Below are 16,186 nucleotides of genomic sequence, written 5' to 3'. Positions count from 1 at the left end.
TTAATATAATGTTTTTTTAGGGTTAAAATGTCATTTAGTTTGGTAGCTCAGTAGGTTTCGGATGAGTGCGACTGTCTGGATATTTTCTGCCTTTTCTTCAAACAACACATTGCACGACTAATTGGCACTTCATTCCTCATGCAAAATACTGAAGCACTAGTTAGTAGTGCTGCTTTCAGGCCTGTGAGAGGAACAGATGTGTCCTATACTGTGATCTCAGCTTCGTGTACTTTTGTGGTTAGCAGGACATATTGAACTGCACAGAACTCATTGAAAATCTGACGTCTTTTTTCTGTAGATGGACTCAACCGTGACCATCACCTGTGCTGATAGGAAATGGAACAAGCAAGTATCGTGTGAGCCGGTTGACTGTGGGCTTCCAGATAAGTATCATGTGCACCCTGCCCACTTTGATTTCCCAGAAGGCACCACCTACGGCAAGAAGAGCACGTTCCAGTGCAAGGAGCCTGCTCAGCTTGTGGGTAAGAAAACACGGAAAAACTTTGTGAAAAATAAAACTTGCTAAACAAAACTTGACTTGGTAATGTAGGGTCATAGTAGATTTTGAGGATCCAGCATGTAGTACAAAATGCTTGTTGCAATAGTGAGAATTAAATAAAGCAGAAAACTTAATATAACAGCTCGTATTGTAACAATCAACATTATTTGATTATTACTTGGGAAATTGTCACATAATTTGTGATTTGCAGCTGTTTGCAGTTGCAATATAGCATGTTAACATGGAATTCAGTCATGAGCAGTCACAAGTATGTTTAATGATTGATAAGTGACGCATCTATTTTTAATTTAGAGGAGCTATTCATTTTAGAACACACTTTACTTCTTCACAATATGGTTAAAAACATTTATCACCAAATACTTATTAATCAAAAGCATTTGGATTTCTGTATATTTTATAATTAGCAATGTCATGGCAATACTTTGTTATTTGTACTGTTTAATTATATATCTGTCATGGCAACTCTCGGATTAATTGGCATGGTTACGTATAATACTAAAAATGTATTATTTGGTTTTGGCGGAATAGATCTGCTACGCTGCTTCTGTGGCAGAGCAAGTACCGAAACTTGCTACTGCCAATTCTTCCACATGCTGCCTTGAGCATGTAAAAAAAAAAAATATTGCTGCTGCAAGTATAACATACATGACATAACCTCCACAAAGCAAGAGAAATAGAAGGAACAATACAAGCCAAAACAAGAACAAAACACCCACCAACAAGCAGATCTACTGACAAGACATATGAACTGCTGTGTCATACTGTATGTCATATGATCCTTCAGAAATCATATGCTGGTTTGCTGCTCAAGAAATGTTTCTGATTATTATCAATGTTGAAAACGGTTGTGCTGCTTCATATTTTTGTGGAAACTGTGACAGATTTTATTTCCAGGATTCTTTGATAAATACAATGTACAACAGCGTTATTTAAAACAAAAAACTCTAGTAACATAATAAATGTCATTATTGTGACTTTTTTTATAAATTTAACGTATCCTTGCTGAATAAAATAATTTTGTATTATTACTGGTATTATTTTAATGATTCAATCAATCAGTCAATGAATTAATCAATCAGTCAGTCTTACTGACTTAAAACGTATATGTATTCATGTGTGTTTATTTGATTTGTTCTCTTTGTCGCTCATCTAAAGGCACTAATAACACTCTGACCTGTATGGAGGACGGTCTGTGGTCATTCCCAGAGGCTTTGTGTGAGCTCCGCTGTCCCGTGCCTCCTCCTGTGCCCAATGCCATGCTGCAGACCAAACGCTGCAATGAGACGGGTCTTAAAGTGGGCACCCTCTGCAAGTACAAATGCAAACCTGGATACCATGTGGCCAACAAGCCAAAGAGGTGCGCAAACATACGATCATCCACAAATCAAAACAGGAACCAAAAAATACAACAATAACAACCACTCAGCATGCATGGTTAAACAAAAATTAAGTTGTCTTTTATCATCAAAATAAATTTGACATGAACGGTATCACAGCATATGAAACGTCTTGGTTCCTGCAGGAGAGCCTTTAAGCGTCAGTGCACAGAAGATGGTCGTTGGTTAGAGGGCTCATGTGAGCCGGTCACCTGTCCACCTCCTCCGTCTGTCTTCTATGGTATGTACCAGTGCACAGACGGATTCAAGTTTGACAGCACCTGCTGGATCCAGTGCAACAGGGCCAACAACACACTGAGACAACCACCATGCAAACAGGTATGACTAAGGATAAATGGTGACTTTGCAAGTAAATGCCAACTATCTCTCATTAGAGTATTAGTAGACTGTTAGGTTAGGGTTAGTTGTATAAGTTGACATGTACTTGCAAAGTTACTCAATAGAATGTGTTAGCAGACATTAAGCAGACAGTCTGCTAATATGCTTAATTACATTTATTAAGTTGATCAAAAGTTGCAGTAAATTACTTCAATATGAGGTGCAGTAACATTTATAATACCGTTCAAAAGTTTGGATCAGAAATTATTCCTTAAGGTTCATGTGACACTTCATAGTGGATTAATGGCTGATGGAAATTCAGATTTGCATCACAGAAATAAATTCTATTTAATTCTGTTTTTACCTTTTGAGAAGTATGGTCCCACATATGGGCATAAGAACGTTCAGTGATGTCACATAACTCAAATTCAAACTGTGTTTTCGCGTGTTGGCTGGCGCTGATCTTAAAAAAAAAAAAAAAAAAACGAACTCTCGGGGGACCTCTAGGATATTTTAAACTCACCACTGAAAATGTTAAAGGACATTAACATAGAGAAAACATTATTTTATATTGCAATTGAAAGTGCAGCTTCTATCACAGCAATATATTACATATTACACGTCTGCTAAATGCATAAATGTAAATGTACATTTGACAGTATTTTCACACAGAAAACAGTTATCTTATATAGTAATAATTCATATTATTATCATTTTATTGCATTTTTGATCAATAAAATTCAGCCTTAGTAAGCAAAAGAGACTTGTTTTGACTTTTTGTTTTTTCTTGTTATGAAGCTGCTTTGAAACAATTTGTATTGTATAAAATGTTATATAAACAAATGTGACTTGACTCGACAAGTGTAAATCATGAAAAAAACAAATTACACTTTAATTTGGTATTTATAGATATTCATATCTTTATCTGCTCTTTCCCCTGGCTGAAGTTTAGAATGTCATAGTGAATGATGTAACATGTTTTGCCATGTTCACAGGGGCTCAACACCAATGTCATCCGCTGCAGAAAGGATGGGAACTGGACCGGAAGTTTCCACTTATGCCCTCAGGTGAAGGGTCAATGCTCTCTACCTCAGAACCTGCATCCCAACATCCGTATCAGCTGCAAGAAGGGCCATGGCATAGGTAAAAACTTTTACCGCAATTTTGTGCACAAATTTATGCTAATTCTCTAATTTGGTGAATATCATCAGAACAGTTAGTACTGATCTATAATGTTTTGAAAATCCATGACAAAGTTGTATATACAAGGGAAAAATTCTAAGGTCACGCATGTTAGCATGGTTCCCTGAGAAGGGGAATGAGATGCACCTTCCCTTAGCCACCGACGAGGCATTTGATGGGAAGAGGCTGCGATATGCCAACTTAGCAGCTGAAGCAGAGGGGCGGGGCTGGAACGTGAAGGTGTGGCCAGTGGAGGTGGGATGCAGAGGTTTTGTAGCCAGCTCTACCACAAAGCTCTTGAAGGAAGTAGGGATCAGAGGGCAGTCCCAACGGAGGGCAATCAAATAACTTGCCACTGCAGCGGAACTGAGCAGTCACTGGCTGTGGCTGAAACGTATGGACGCAATATGGGCTGCCAAATGATCGCATGGTGCCACCACCGTGTGACACAAACCCGAGTCTGATCAACCAACCCCGGCAGAGGGTGTCTTGTGATAAGTGGCCGAAACACCCAATGAGGTCGGGCACACAACTGAAGATGTGTTGCACTGGTGGCACCATGAGATCTGTGCCAAATTTCACCCAACACAAGATGACATCCCCATTCAATTGTTGTGCTGAAAGTACGGATCTTTAACAACCAGTCCTACTAAGAATCCCGATATCTGGTGTCAAAACCAGTGACTGCTGCGAAAGGGCAGCTGACAACCCGGGAAAGACCTGGTGATGGCCTGAAGAGACTGCTGGCAGGAGGGAACAGACCCCAATGGGGCTGTCATGGGTTAGCTACCCGTGTTAGCAGGATCTTTGCACTACATAGTGACTTGGATCCACCCAACTATGGCTACAAAAAATTCGAAAGAAAAAATACCCCTTGAGTCTGCGAGAGCGTTGACAGAAGATGACTCGTCGGTGGATCACACGTTAACAGACCCTGGAATGGAAACGACTATGAATAAATTGTTCAGCACGGGAGTTGATGGAGTAACAGTACTGGCAGTGGCGTGTGGCTGGAAAAAGATAACATCAGAGAAGGGTCTCAAGATCCACCAGGGTAGGAAAAAGTGCCTGAGAGAGCCTAGCGAGGGGCCTCGCATTGACCACTACTTCCTCAGAGGTAGGGCAAATCAGGTGAGTGAAGCCCAGTGGCAGGATTTTCACCACAGTCCACAGGGTATCAGACCCCAGGACGAAGTTCAACCAAGCACAGAGCCACCAACGGACATGAGTCCAGAGCCCATCCAGCCACAGACAGCAGTAGAGAGTAAGATGAATGGACAGAAGCCTCAAATCTTGTGGCCTAAATCCTGCCAGTAAAAGGAGTGGGAAACCACAGACACAGACCTCGTCCATCTTCTAGAAGGTCTGAAAGGGGGCGTGGAAAGAATGCTGAACAAGATCGGAGAGATCATTTACAGCTATGGAGCAGTGAGATTTGGGGTGAAAAGTACAACCCCAAACCTTGGGATACAGACGAACCCATCAGTCAATCTCAAGTCTAGGAGACAACGAGAGATTGAGCGATTGGTGAAAGAAAGAAGGAATCTGAGAAAACAATGGAGGAAGGCCACAGAAGTGGAAAGGAAAGGACTTGAGGCACTACAGGGAGACATCAACCAGCGTATTGCAACACTGCGAAGAGCAGAATGCCCTAGAAAGCAACATGAGAAGAAGGAACGAATGAGGACTGCCTTCTACAGAGATCCCTATAAGTTCGTCAAAGACCTCTTTGTCAAGGAGAAAACTGGGACCATCAAAGGACCCTTAAGAGAACTAGAGTAGCACCTGAGGAATCAGAGGTTTGTGCCAGCCAGCATCCCGGATGATATGTCACCAATTCAACCACACGAGCACCAGCTGGAAGCAAGACCTCCAACTTGGAGCGAAATGGAGAGCACAGCAAAGCCGGCCAGAAAAGCCTCAGCCCCTGGGCCCAATGGCGTTCCATATAGGCTCTATAAGAACGCGCCAGGCATCTTGAAGTACCTCTGGAAGCTCATGAAAGCGGCATGGGAAAAAGGAATTATACCATAGGCATGGCAATGGGCAGGAGGAAGAATCCCAAAGAAAATAATTCCTCAACCATCGATCAGTTCCGCCAGATCAGCCTCCTGAATGTGGAAGGAAAGATATTTTTCAGTGTTGTGGCCCAGAGGCTCTCTGTGTTCTTGCAGAATAATAACTTTGTCGACACCTCAGTGCAGAAGGCAGGGATAAGTGGATTCTTAGGAGGCCTGGAACACACAAATGTCATCTGGCACCAGATACAGACAGCCAAGAAGGAGAAGAAAGACCTGCATGTGGTTTTCTTGGATCTCGCCAATGCCTTTGGGTCAGTGGCGCATGAAATTCTGTGGACTGCGTTCAAGTTCTTCCAAGTCCCAGAGGGTAGCACTATATCTCCACTCGCATTTACAATGGCGAGGGAGCTCATTATTCGAGCATCCTGATGGGTGGTAGGAGGGGAGCGGTTGAAGAGCTGGCTGCGTCTTCCTCCAATCAGGGCATACATGGACGACATGATGACAATAACAACAACAAATGCATGCACCAAATGTCTGCTGGATAAACTCCAAGGAAACATCAAATGGGCAAGAATGGAGATTAAACCCAGCAAATCCCACAGTATCTCCATTGTCAAGGGCCAGCTTACTAATGAGAGGTTCCAGGTCAACAACGAGCCAATACCAACAGTTCTGGAGAAGCCCATCAAAAGCCTCGGCCACTGGTATAGCGCAGACCTCAAAGACTCAAAGCAGATGGAGCAACTCAGGCAGGATACAATCAGCGGCCTCAAGAAGATCAACAACACTGCTCTCCGAGGGAAGCTGAAGCTGTGGTGCTTTCAGTTTGGGCTGCTGCCCCGTCTCATGTGGCCAACTTCTATCTAAGAGGTCACGCTATCCCATGCCATTCGACTGGAGAGATTAGTGAATGCACAAGTGAGGAATTGGCTGGGACTGCCGAGATGCCTTACCAGCACCGGCCTCTATGGCAATGGAGCCCTCTCCCTGCCAATCTCAAGCCTGGTGGAGGAGTACAAATGTGCCAAATCAAGGCTGGAAATGACTCTCACAGAATCCTGGGATCCAGTCATCAGAGGTGATGCTCCTACCCTAGCAACAGGGAGGAAATGGAAGCCATCGGCAGCGGTTGCGGTGGCAAAGGCTTCCCTCAAACAACGGGATATGGTGGGGCAGGTCCAACATGGCAGAGGGGGCCTTTGATTGGACATCTCACAACTGCAACCTCTTTAAGTTTCGGATGACATGACTGTGGTGGGTCTCATTAGCAACAGAGATGAGACAAACTACAGGATCGAGGAAAGCCGCCTGGCCGGGTGGTGCAGTGACAATAATCTCTCTCTGAACATGGAGAAGATGAAGGAGAGTGTCGTTGACTTCAGGAGAGTGCACACTCAGCATGCTCCTCTGACCATCAACGGTGCAACTGTGGAGAGAGTGAGCAGCACCAAGTTCCTGGTGCTGCTCAAAACACCACAGCACTGGCCAAGAAAGCACAGCATCGTCTCTGCTTCCTCCACAAACTGAGAAGAGCCAGAGCCCCGGCCCCCATCATGTGCACCTTCTACAGAAGGCACCATCGAGAACATCCTGACCAGCTGCATCACTGTGTGGTATGGTGCCTGCAATGCGTCCTGCCGCAAGTCACTTCAAAGCATAGTGATAGCAGCTGAGAAGATCGTTGGTGTATATCTCCCCTCTCTCCAGGATATTTATGGAACTCGTCTCACCCATGAAGCCCTCTGCACTGCTGGTGATCCCACACACCCGTCACACAGCTTCTTCAGTCTGCTGCCATCAGGGAGGAGACTGCAGAGTCTCCAGGCCAGGACCAGCAGACTGAAGGACAACTTCATCCATCAGGCTGTCAGAAAGCTGAACTCCCTCCCGACCTTGCCCCCCTCCCCTCTTTTTCCCCATGCAGCACTGAACTCTTTGAAAGCAGGTGATGGAGATTTACTACTAATCACAGAACCGGCTTTACTTATGAGATTCAAATGATCATCACATTCGATTATTTGTACAGCCCTAGACAGAACTCAGTACTTTACAAAAACTTCATCAGAAGATATGCTGTAACATTCAGATCTTAACATGGTTAAACTGTAAGAAGTGTCCATTAAACTTCACTGAAGTGTCGATATCTGCAATGACCTTAGTGATGAGTAGACAAACTGTTTAGCAGTGCTCTTCAAACACTAAATAAAGATGTTATGCAGTGTTTCAAGATGTTACATGAGATGTGGACTTATGTTCTCTGTCTTTTTTCTCAGGGAAGGAGTGTGAGTTGTCATGCAAAGACAATAACAATGATGTGGTCATTCTGCTGAGCAACATGACGGCCAGCAGCATTATGAGACATCACTGGATGAACCCTCCCAAAGTCAAGGTTTGTTTTTGTGTGCACCCTCTCAGCTTACTGGCAGGTAATGTTGCACCAGGATGACACATCCTGAGTGTGACTCAAAGTTTGAGGTGACACTCCTTGGACAGCAGATATTGGATTGTGCATGATGATTCATCAGTGTCATTTATCTGTGTATAGGCTCTGGACTTTAGGGTCAGCGAGAGGCACAATCTAGGAATTCAAAGCTATAATGACATTTATTATGTCCAAACTACATTCAGTGCCATTTAATGCACTTAAACTAAATGTTTTCAATTACAAAAATATATTTCATTGAGCTTCAAGGTTTACAACATATTTTTATCATATATTTAAATATATTTTGACCAGGTTTCTTAAAAAAAGCAACAAAGTGCATATTAAGACTGCATCAGGTCGGCATATTTCATCAGTCAGTTCCAATTAAAGGGACAATAAGTAACTTTTTAGGTATTTTATTATCTAAAATCAATATTTTTATTCATAAATATGCCCACAATGGTGTACAAATACCTATGCCAATGTTTGAACTAATCCTTGTAAATGAAGAATTTATTATATTTATATACATGGGACGGGTAGGTTGACGGAGGCTTCCATGTAGTTCCGCCATCTTGCAAAACTATAATAGCAGAGAGGGACAAAAAGTACTAAGCCAACGCGTTTCCACAGCGCGTTTTCGGTCAGAGCCAGAAACGCAGGTGCAGAGCAGTGAGAGGCGCTTGAAACTGCACCGGCAAGTTTAAAAGTCTGGATTGAATTCTTATTATGGACCATACATATGCTGCGCCACAGGAGAAGAAAACATCGTCGCCAAAACAGTCAAAAATAGAACGTAAAAGGAAACGTGACCGTAGATTACAGAAAACAAGAGTTAATGTCGGGGAAGCTTTTATTAGGTGGAAAGAGCTAATGCTTGATAAAGATTTCAAAAGAGACGCTGAAGTGGCCAGTTTTCTTCTCGACAGGTACGTCAGTGTTATAGTCTATATTATAATATTTTTTTTATATCTAACAATGCATATAATTCAGAAAATATAATGAATAAATTAGACATAACTACTAATTACAATATTTCATGTTTTCCACAGTCAGTAATTCATACTGTAACATTCGTTTGTTAGTTGTCATGTTGCAGTTTGTTTGAAATAACACACCTGTTCACCTGAAGGAAAACTCGACGAAGTGCTATTAGAATACATCCTGTCAAAGCTTTTTGGTACATATCGCCTACCGTAGATGCAATGCACATTTGAAAAAGCGAGGCGCTGGAGAGCAAAATTAGTTTGAATGCAAAATACAATTTCACCACTAGATGGGAGTAATTCCTACTCAGTGTCCCTTTAAGACCGTTATCAGGTCCATACGATGAGGATCCACCCATACAAAAACATACCAATGAGATCATACAAATTCATACGAGTCAACCACTAATTCACCAAAATGTTAAATACTTACAAACTGCCATGAGAATGTGTCGAAATAACAATTCAGTCGCATTGTATACAGTATATATGTATTTAACCTATTAATGGCTTCAAACGAAGTCACAAAGCTAACCATTTAACAAAATATAATATTGGTATGTATTTATATTTATTTATATATTCTGTACACAATGGTTTTAATGTGAACTGTAACCATTACACTCACCTCTCAGGCCAACATAACTGCAGTAAAAAGAATGTCATTTCTTTGTATTTGAAACATTTCCTTGCTTTATATATACGGTTGCAATCGAAATTCAAACCCCCTAGAGACTGCAGTACTTTACAAATACAAGCTTTTCTGAAGATCCAGGATAAAATAAAAATTGTATCGTCAATATATAATGTAATACTTTTGAGTTATACGATTTTTTTATAATACTGCTATGTCATAATTATTCAACCCCTATTCAACATTGCTGTTTTTAAATCACTTATTTGCATGGTGAGGAAAAAACAGTCTCAAAAACACAATTAAGCTTTTAGAAACTCTATTAAAAACAGAATTGGCTTGAGCCGTTACACATACAGTTAGCCCATGCATGTGTTGAAGTTGAGTAGCAAAAATGTCAACAGAGATCTCACAAAAGCTAAAGAGAATAAATATCGTAGTACTTTAGAAAGGCTAAGGCTATATGAAGATTTCCAAGACATTGAAAGTTCCTAGAGTCACAGCTCTCAGCCTTATTCCTTAGCTTAAAGTGTCTTTTACCAGAAAATCTTTGAGGTTGTGGAAGAAAAAGCACAATATCATAAAATGTTTAATCAGAGCAACTAAGAAAAATCTGCAATGTTATGCCAAAGACTTGCAAGATGACCCGATGAAAGGAGGAAAACCATTTCAATGCAGTGTGTAAGAAGAACACTAGACAAGTATTCCCTTTATGTTGAGACATCTTGTAGAATACCACTATTGATCAAGAAGAACAAAGGACAACTTGAACTTGATAAAAATTCCTTTGTGTAGACTTGTGGAGCTCTGGAGGAATGTTATATGGAGTTATGTGACCAAACTGGAACTTGTTGGACCCATGGATCAGCGGTATGTCTGCTGCAAAAAAGGCAAAGCTCATAAACAGAAGAACACCATCTCCATCCTCAAACTTGGAGGTGGATCAGTCCTGTTATGGGGTTTCTTTACTGTAGAAGGAAGTGGAAATCATGACTGTATGAAGGACATCATGGTTTCTTTAAAGTGTCAGGCCATTTTGACAAGAATTGTAATGCCTTTGGTGCAAAAACTAAAGCTGATGGTCAATGGACTTTCCTGCAGGCCAGTCATACCAAAGTACACATCCAAATCTACTACTGTTTGGTTCAGGGATCAGTCATAGAATGTACTTAAGTGACCTGTTCAGTATCCAGGCTTAATTCTCATTTCAAATATCTGGTTGAATTTGAAGAAAGGAGTGGCAATGTGAAAACCAAAGATTATCAGTGATCTGAAAGCTTTTTCAGGTGTGGAATGGGCCAAAACTGTGGTAGAGAGGTGACAGAAGCTTCTAAACACTTACAGACAGAGTTTATTTGAAGATTTTAAAGAATAAAATATTCTGCACAAAGGGGGTTGAATAATTTTAAACATGAATGTTTAGAGCCAATTCAAATTTTATCATGATTCATCAATGTTCCATTCTCAGAATCACTCAAAAGTGTATTAACAAACTTTCTCTAATACTTTACTGATGCCTTTGTTAAATTGATTTCATAAAATGTTATCCTCCACAGCAAATTGTCTTGCAAGTCAAGGAGATTGAATAATTTTGATTGCAACTGTAAAAACAAATACTACTACTACTAATAATAATGAAACAATTAGGAAAACAATAAATGTTCAGAATTAAGTTTTCAATGTAAAATTTTAAAGTGAACTTCTGTCGTTAACTTCTGTCTCTGATCAGTGAACACATGCAGCAGTTGTAATTTTGCAATGTAGCAGACATCCAATTACCGTTCATGGGCCGCAGGCTCAGGCATGCATGACTTTCCCAATTACCTGGCATTGGTAAAACAGGGTATGATTACAGTAATCTCTTAACTCATCTGAACCGCAACGAGGCTGAGGCCAAGTCATAAAAGTTAAAATGCCATCTGTAATCACTATAATTTCAACAATGACCCTATTACAGGCGATAGGAAAAAAGCTTCATATAAATATACCTGTCAGAAGTATTACATTGTTTTAGCTGTGACTGCAGTGTTTGACTGGGAGTGTTATGATGGCAGTCTTCAGGCGGTTTTACTGAACACCTGTCAGGCTCCACTGCAGGCCGGAACATGCTATCTTCAATCTTTGCATGCTAGAAAATACTACACAACTTTTAAAATCGGAATATATTTTAAAATACAATTTACAGTATCAAAAACAAAGTGAAACATCTCAGGATTTGCATGTAGCCCTGTGTCCCCTGAGACGGAATGAGACACTGCATCCTCTAGTGGACTGATGCCTGAAGCACGTGGAAAACTCTCTGAATCCATTGGATTGCACAGCTCGTGAAGTCATTAGCAGAGCAACCGGAAGTATGAGAGGGCACCTGCAATGCATGTAAATTACTTCTTTGTCTGAAGGAGATGGAAACAGGCATACCCTAGGTATGGCAAGGGAGTACCGTGTTTTGTTCCCTCTTGGGGGACCATGGTTACACGTGTAACCTGAGATGTTCTCCTTAAAGTGAAAACGCACAATGTCTTTTCTTATAGCCACTATAGGAAACAAAATGCCCACTATGCCATGCAATGATACACACAAACAGTGCTCCAGACAGCAAAACAGCTTAGCAGAACAGCTATCCTCAAACAGCTGTTCCTAAAGTCAATATGGCCTCTCACACCGCTTTAGTTCCAGAACTAAATGTACAGTACTAAAATACTGGGAAAATTTTGCACAAACTATTTCCCAGTACCATTTAAAGAGTTGCATTCACACTGACAGTTTGTACTAGGAATTGATATGAGCTGGTCAACAGCGATGTCATTTGTGACCAGTGACGGAAACCAGTGACACAAGTTGGCAGCAAAACTTTCGAGCAAAATGAGAAAGAAGCGTTTTTATTTTTTTTTTTCAAATTGGTGATTTTCGTTTTTTTGCAGAATCTGTTAGATGAGATCATAAAGAAGCCTCTCCGTGTTTGAGAGCAGTATTGGTATATTTAAAAGCCTACATTTTGAGCTTGAAATCAGGTTGTTTGTCGGAGATTCTAGCACGCAGTAGGGGCGTTTCATTGTCTGTCTGTATTTCCATACTGGATAAGCCGGCTTTTGTTTCTTTTGTTATTGCCCCCGCCCTCCGGGGGAAGCGTGGCAACTTAGTATGCAGCGCTCTGGCCGGCTGTAGCTGATATCAAAATTCAATTAAGATGTACGCCGCAAAGATGAACGCAGACGAGCTGAACCGTGGCCGTTACACCGAAAATGTTTTGAAGTACTTCTTCGACAAGCCGGATGCTTATAAACAAGTGCTCACTGATTCTGAAGACGATCTGAGCGACGATGAAAGCGGCATAATAAGACTGTAATATCCCTAATCTACAACTGAGCGAAGATGATGACGAGGAAGAATGTATTGGACTGGCATCAGACGAGTTGGACCGTAAGATATCAGAGGCTATATCGATAGTAACATTTGATGGGGATAAAGACAGAGAAATGGGGGAAATCCGTAACATTTAGAGGCAAACAGACGCACAGTGCAAACTTCGGAGATGGTTACATCCACAAAGAAGACCCCGACAAAGAGAAAGTGTGCCCAAACGACTTATTTCATTGGAGGCATCAAGATCTGCAAGAATACTTTTGTTTCTTATGGGATGAGTTTCCATAAACATCAAAGTTTGTCATTTTGTGTTCATTCTAAGAACATGTACACGTTATCTCATGTTTAGTCCATGTTTAGACCTTCCCATAGCTACCTTTTGTTATTAGCTAGCTCATCGGTTATCACAGAATCCTGTTAAAAAAGTCCTAATGCTACACAATGAAATCAAAGTTTTATGTAGAAAACCAGGAAATAACAAATAAAATTAGCATCAATATGTACTTTTTGTTAACATAAACATTAAAATAATAACATTAAAAATGATGGCCACATTTTAAAGATTAAAGATTTTTTATAAAAAAGATCAAACTCACATATTCCAGCCTCTAAATCATTTTTATAAAAGTCAAAAAAGATAAATTACTGACATTTACAATGCACATTCTCCTTTATTATTAATAGTATGCGGTCAAATTTTTCCCGTTGTGTCTGTCGTTGCTATGCAGGGGGTATGGCTTATCTAAATGTGATGTAAATGAGCCCCATTGTCACTCGCAGCAGTGAGAACTGCACAATCTTTAAAGGCTATTTTCTTCTTTTTGAGCTTTTTTGAGTGCCTACCTTCAAATGGCCACAACTTCTCCAAATAATATCAGATTTCCATGTGTTACACATCGTTGGAAAGCTTGGAGACTACACTTTCAGAATCTGTGAATAACTCAAAATGCCCCAGAACCGACTTGTGTCCCTACTTACCGTGATTGGTCACATTTGTGCACGGTGTTCAAAAACTTAAACAAAGAAGAATAACATTAACGACAGGAGGATGGAGGATGCTGTGATCAGAGCTGTGTTTTTGTTGTATCTCACTGGTTTCATAATAATGGACATGGAATGCCGACGTATATATTAAGCAATTGAAAGAACGGAATGGAGAACTAAGAATGTCCAATGACAACTGGCAGTGCTGAATTTGCTACAAGTGCCTGCACTTCCGGGTCTGTACATCTATAGCTGTTCCTCATATTGGCGAAATAATTTGACACAATGTTTACAGTATGTTTACACTACTTCTTAAATTATAGCGGGTGAGTGCATTTTGGAATGCGTTTGGCCAATCAATGCATAATTACATCACAGGTAGTACCAGTTGTGCTGTTTAGACCCTGCTTTGGAGTAGGAGCTAATTTGGTTCTCGAAAAAGGAAGTCCGGTACTAAAAACGCACACAGTTCCTGTGGTGCGAAAACGTCCAAAAGTTTGTAGTTCCACATATAGTTCTGGTACTATGAAAAGGTTCCGCGGTGCGAAAGCCCCTATTGTGCTACCTGCCTGAAAACCTAACACAGGGGAGACAGCCCAATCAAAGCATGAGTGATTTATTGAGACTGCCTGCTTGAAAATACTCTGAAATCAGGGGAGGCATCCCAACATTTTAAAAAGGAACTTCAGGGGAACCACTTACTTAAAACCCAAGAAAACTGGGGAGGCAGCCTGACCCAGCTCCCCCAAAATATTTGGTGGAGATAAAGCTCACAACAAGGGAGAGTTTGGAACATCAGCAGGTGGTTTGCAAATGTATGGAAGCTCACCATTAATATTAGACCAGAGGGTACTATATATTACTTCAGTGGCTGCTAAATTCACTCACAGATGACTCTCATCGGCCACTATTTCCACCATCCAAGAACCAAATTCTTAGTACGGTGCAGCTCTTCAACCTCTTCAGGGTGTAAATCTTTTGATGATCATGGACCATTAAAAAGCACCAGAGCGGGTTTCTGCTTATCAAACCTCTTTGCAGCATGAGAGAACATAGAAGATCTAGAAAGATCCAAACCCTTCTCAAACCTCTCTGTGAGCTCAACCTGTGGACCCCTTACTCTGAGGTTCTGCCGTGCCACAGCAGCAGCGGGACCTCTCTTAGACACATAACACAAAGGTTGCGTTAGACACAAAGGCACACACTTCCACACTTTGTTCTCCATCAAGTTTCCACAAGCATTGAGCAAACTAACAGCCCCTCAAGACAAAGAAAGTTGATGATGAGCATTACAGGTGCCCTCTTATAGTTTTGTGCTCTTCGCTAATGACATCATTGGCTGCACGGTCCATTGGAGTGTTTTCACACATGCTTTAGACACCGGTCTTGCTGATGGCATTCTTTATAGTGTCCGATTTTCCTTGAAGGGGAACTGGGCACCATACTGTCACACTTTATGGACTGTTGTGTTATTTTTTTTTATTATTTCCATCCCTCATACTCTTTGACCTAGTTTCTGTCTCCCCTTGATTGTGTCATCATGTTCAGATGTTTCGTGTCAGTTATCCTCATTTACGTTCCCCATATAAGTTGCATTTTGTTCAGTGTTTGGTTGTCCGGTCTTGTCTATGAAATACGTCTGAATTATCCTGGTGTGTGTGTGTCTGTCTGTGTGTGTGTGTTTGCTGTCACTCTGCTGTGGATTACCCCTCTGTGAAATATTCAAGACTGTTTATTGTATCTTCCTCATTTACGTGTTTCTATCCCGCACCACACCATGATAGAAGACCGGACCCTGAAAGGAAAGCAGTATGTTTCCCCCTGTTTTTTTTTTTTCTTAAATTTTTTTGTCAGTTTTTGTTTTATCTTATGGATGATCCTGCCGTCCCCGTCCTCCTACTGGAGCAGGGGGATCGCTCTCTTAAGGACCACACCAAGGACTTTGTATTTCTGGCCAACCTGACACACTATCCGGCCCGCTGCCTCTGCTCATTTTATCAAGCTGGACTGAACACCTCCACACAAGTGCAGCTATCCAGGGATGGTCCTTGAGAGAGCGTTGCCGCCTTGCCAGCCCTACTCAGCACCCAGAACCCAGCCCACCATCTCCCCACTCCATGGAGCCAAAGCCTAAGGCCACCACTGATGGAGAGCCAGAGCCCTACGTGACTGACAAGCCATCGCCATGAACTGCAAAAGAGCTGTGGATCACCGTGGAGCAAGAGCCCGCAACATCCGACCAGGTGCAAGAGACAGCAACAGAGCTGGCAATGGTAGAGAGCCCCATGAACAGCGAGAGTGCGGAGGGAAACTCTGCCCATTGCACCATGGCTGAGGGTGAGCACCGCTATGT

At 41.5% G+C, this 16,186-nt stretch overlaps 1 protein-coding gene across 2 annotated transcripts in view; it reads left to right on the top strand.

Moving 5' to 3' along the window:
• LOC127989619 (pappalysin-1-like) overlaps nt 1-16,186 on the top strand; it is a 116,449-nt gene that overhangs the window by 79,879 nt on the left and 20,384 nt on the right. For both annotated transcript variants that reach the window (XM_052591439.1, XM_052591438.1), the window contains exons 16-20: nt 299-482; nt 1,676-1,877; nt 2,043-2,235; nt 3,231-3,378; nt 7,715-7,830. In XM_052591439.1, coding sequence (XP_052447399.1) covers nt 299-482; nt 1,676-1,877; nt 2,043-2,235; nt 3,231-3,378; nt 7,715-7,830 — 843 coding nt within the window. The remainder of the gene's footprint in view (nt 1-298; nt 483-1,675; nt 1,878-2,042; nt 2,236-3,230; nt 3,379-7,714; nt 7,831-16,186) is intronic.

Source organism: Carassius gibelio, chromosome A5 (genome assembly GCF_023724105.1).
Source record: "Carassius gibelio isolate Cgi1373 ecotype wild population from Czech Republic chromosome A5, carGib1.2-hapl.c, whole genome shotgun sequence".
In the NCBI taxonomy this organism is placed as follows: Eukaryota; Metazoa; Chordata; class Actinopteri; order Cypriniformes; family Cyprinidae; genus Carassius; species Carassius gibelio.
Note: the sequence above shows the minus strand (reverse complement) of the source record. Positions and strands in the feature narration are given on the sequence as shown.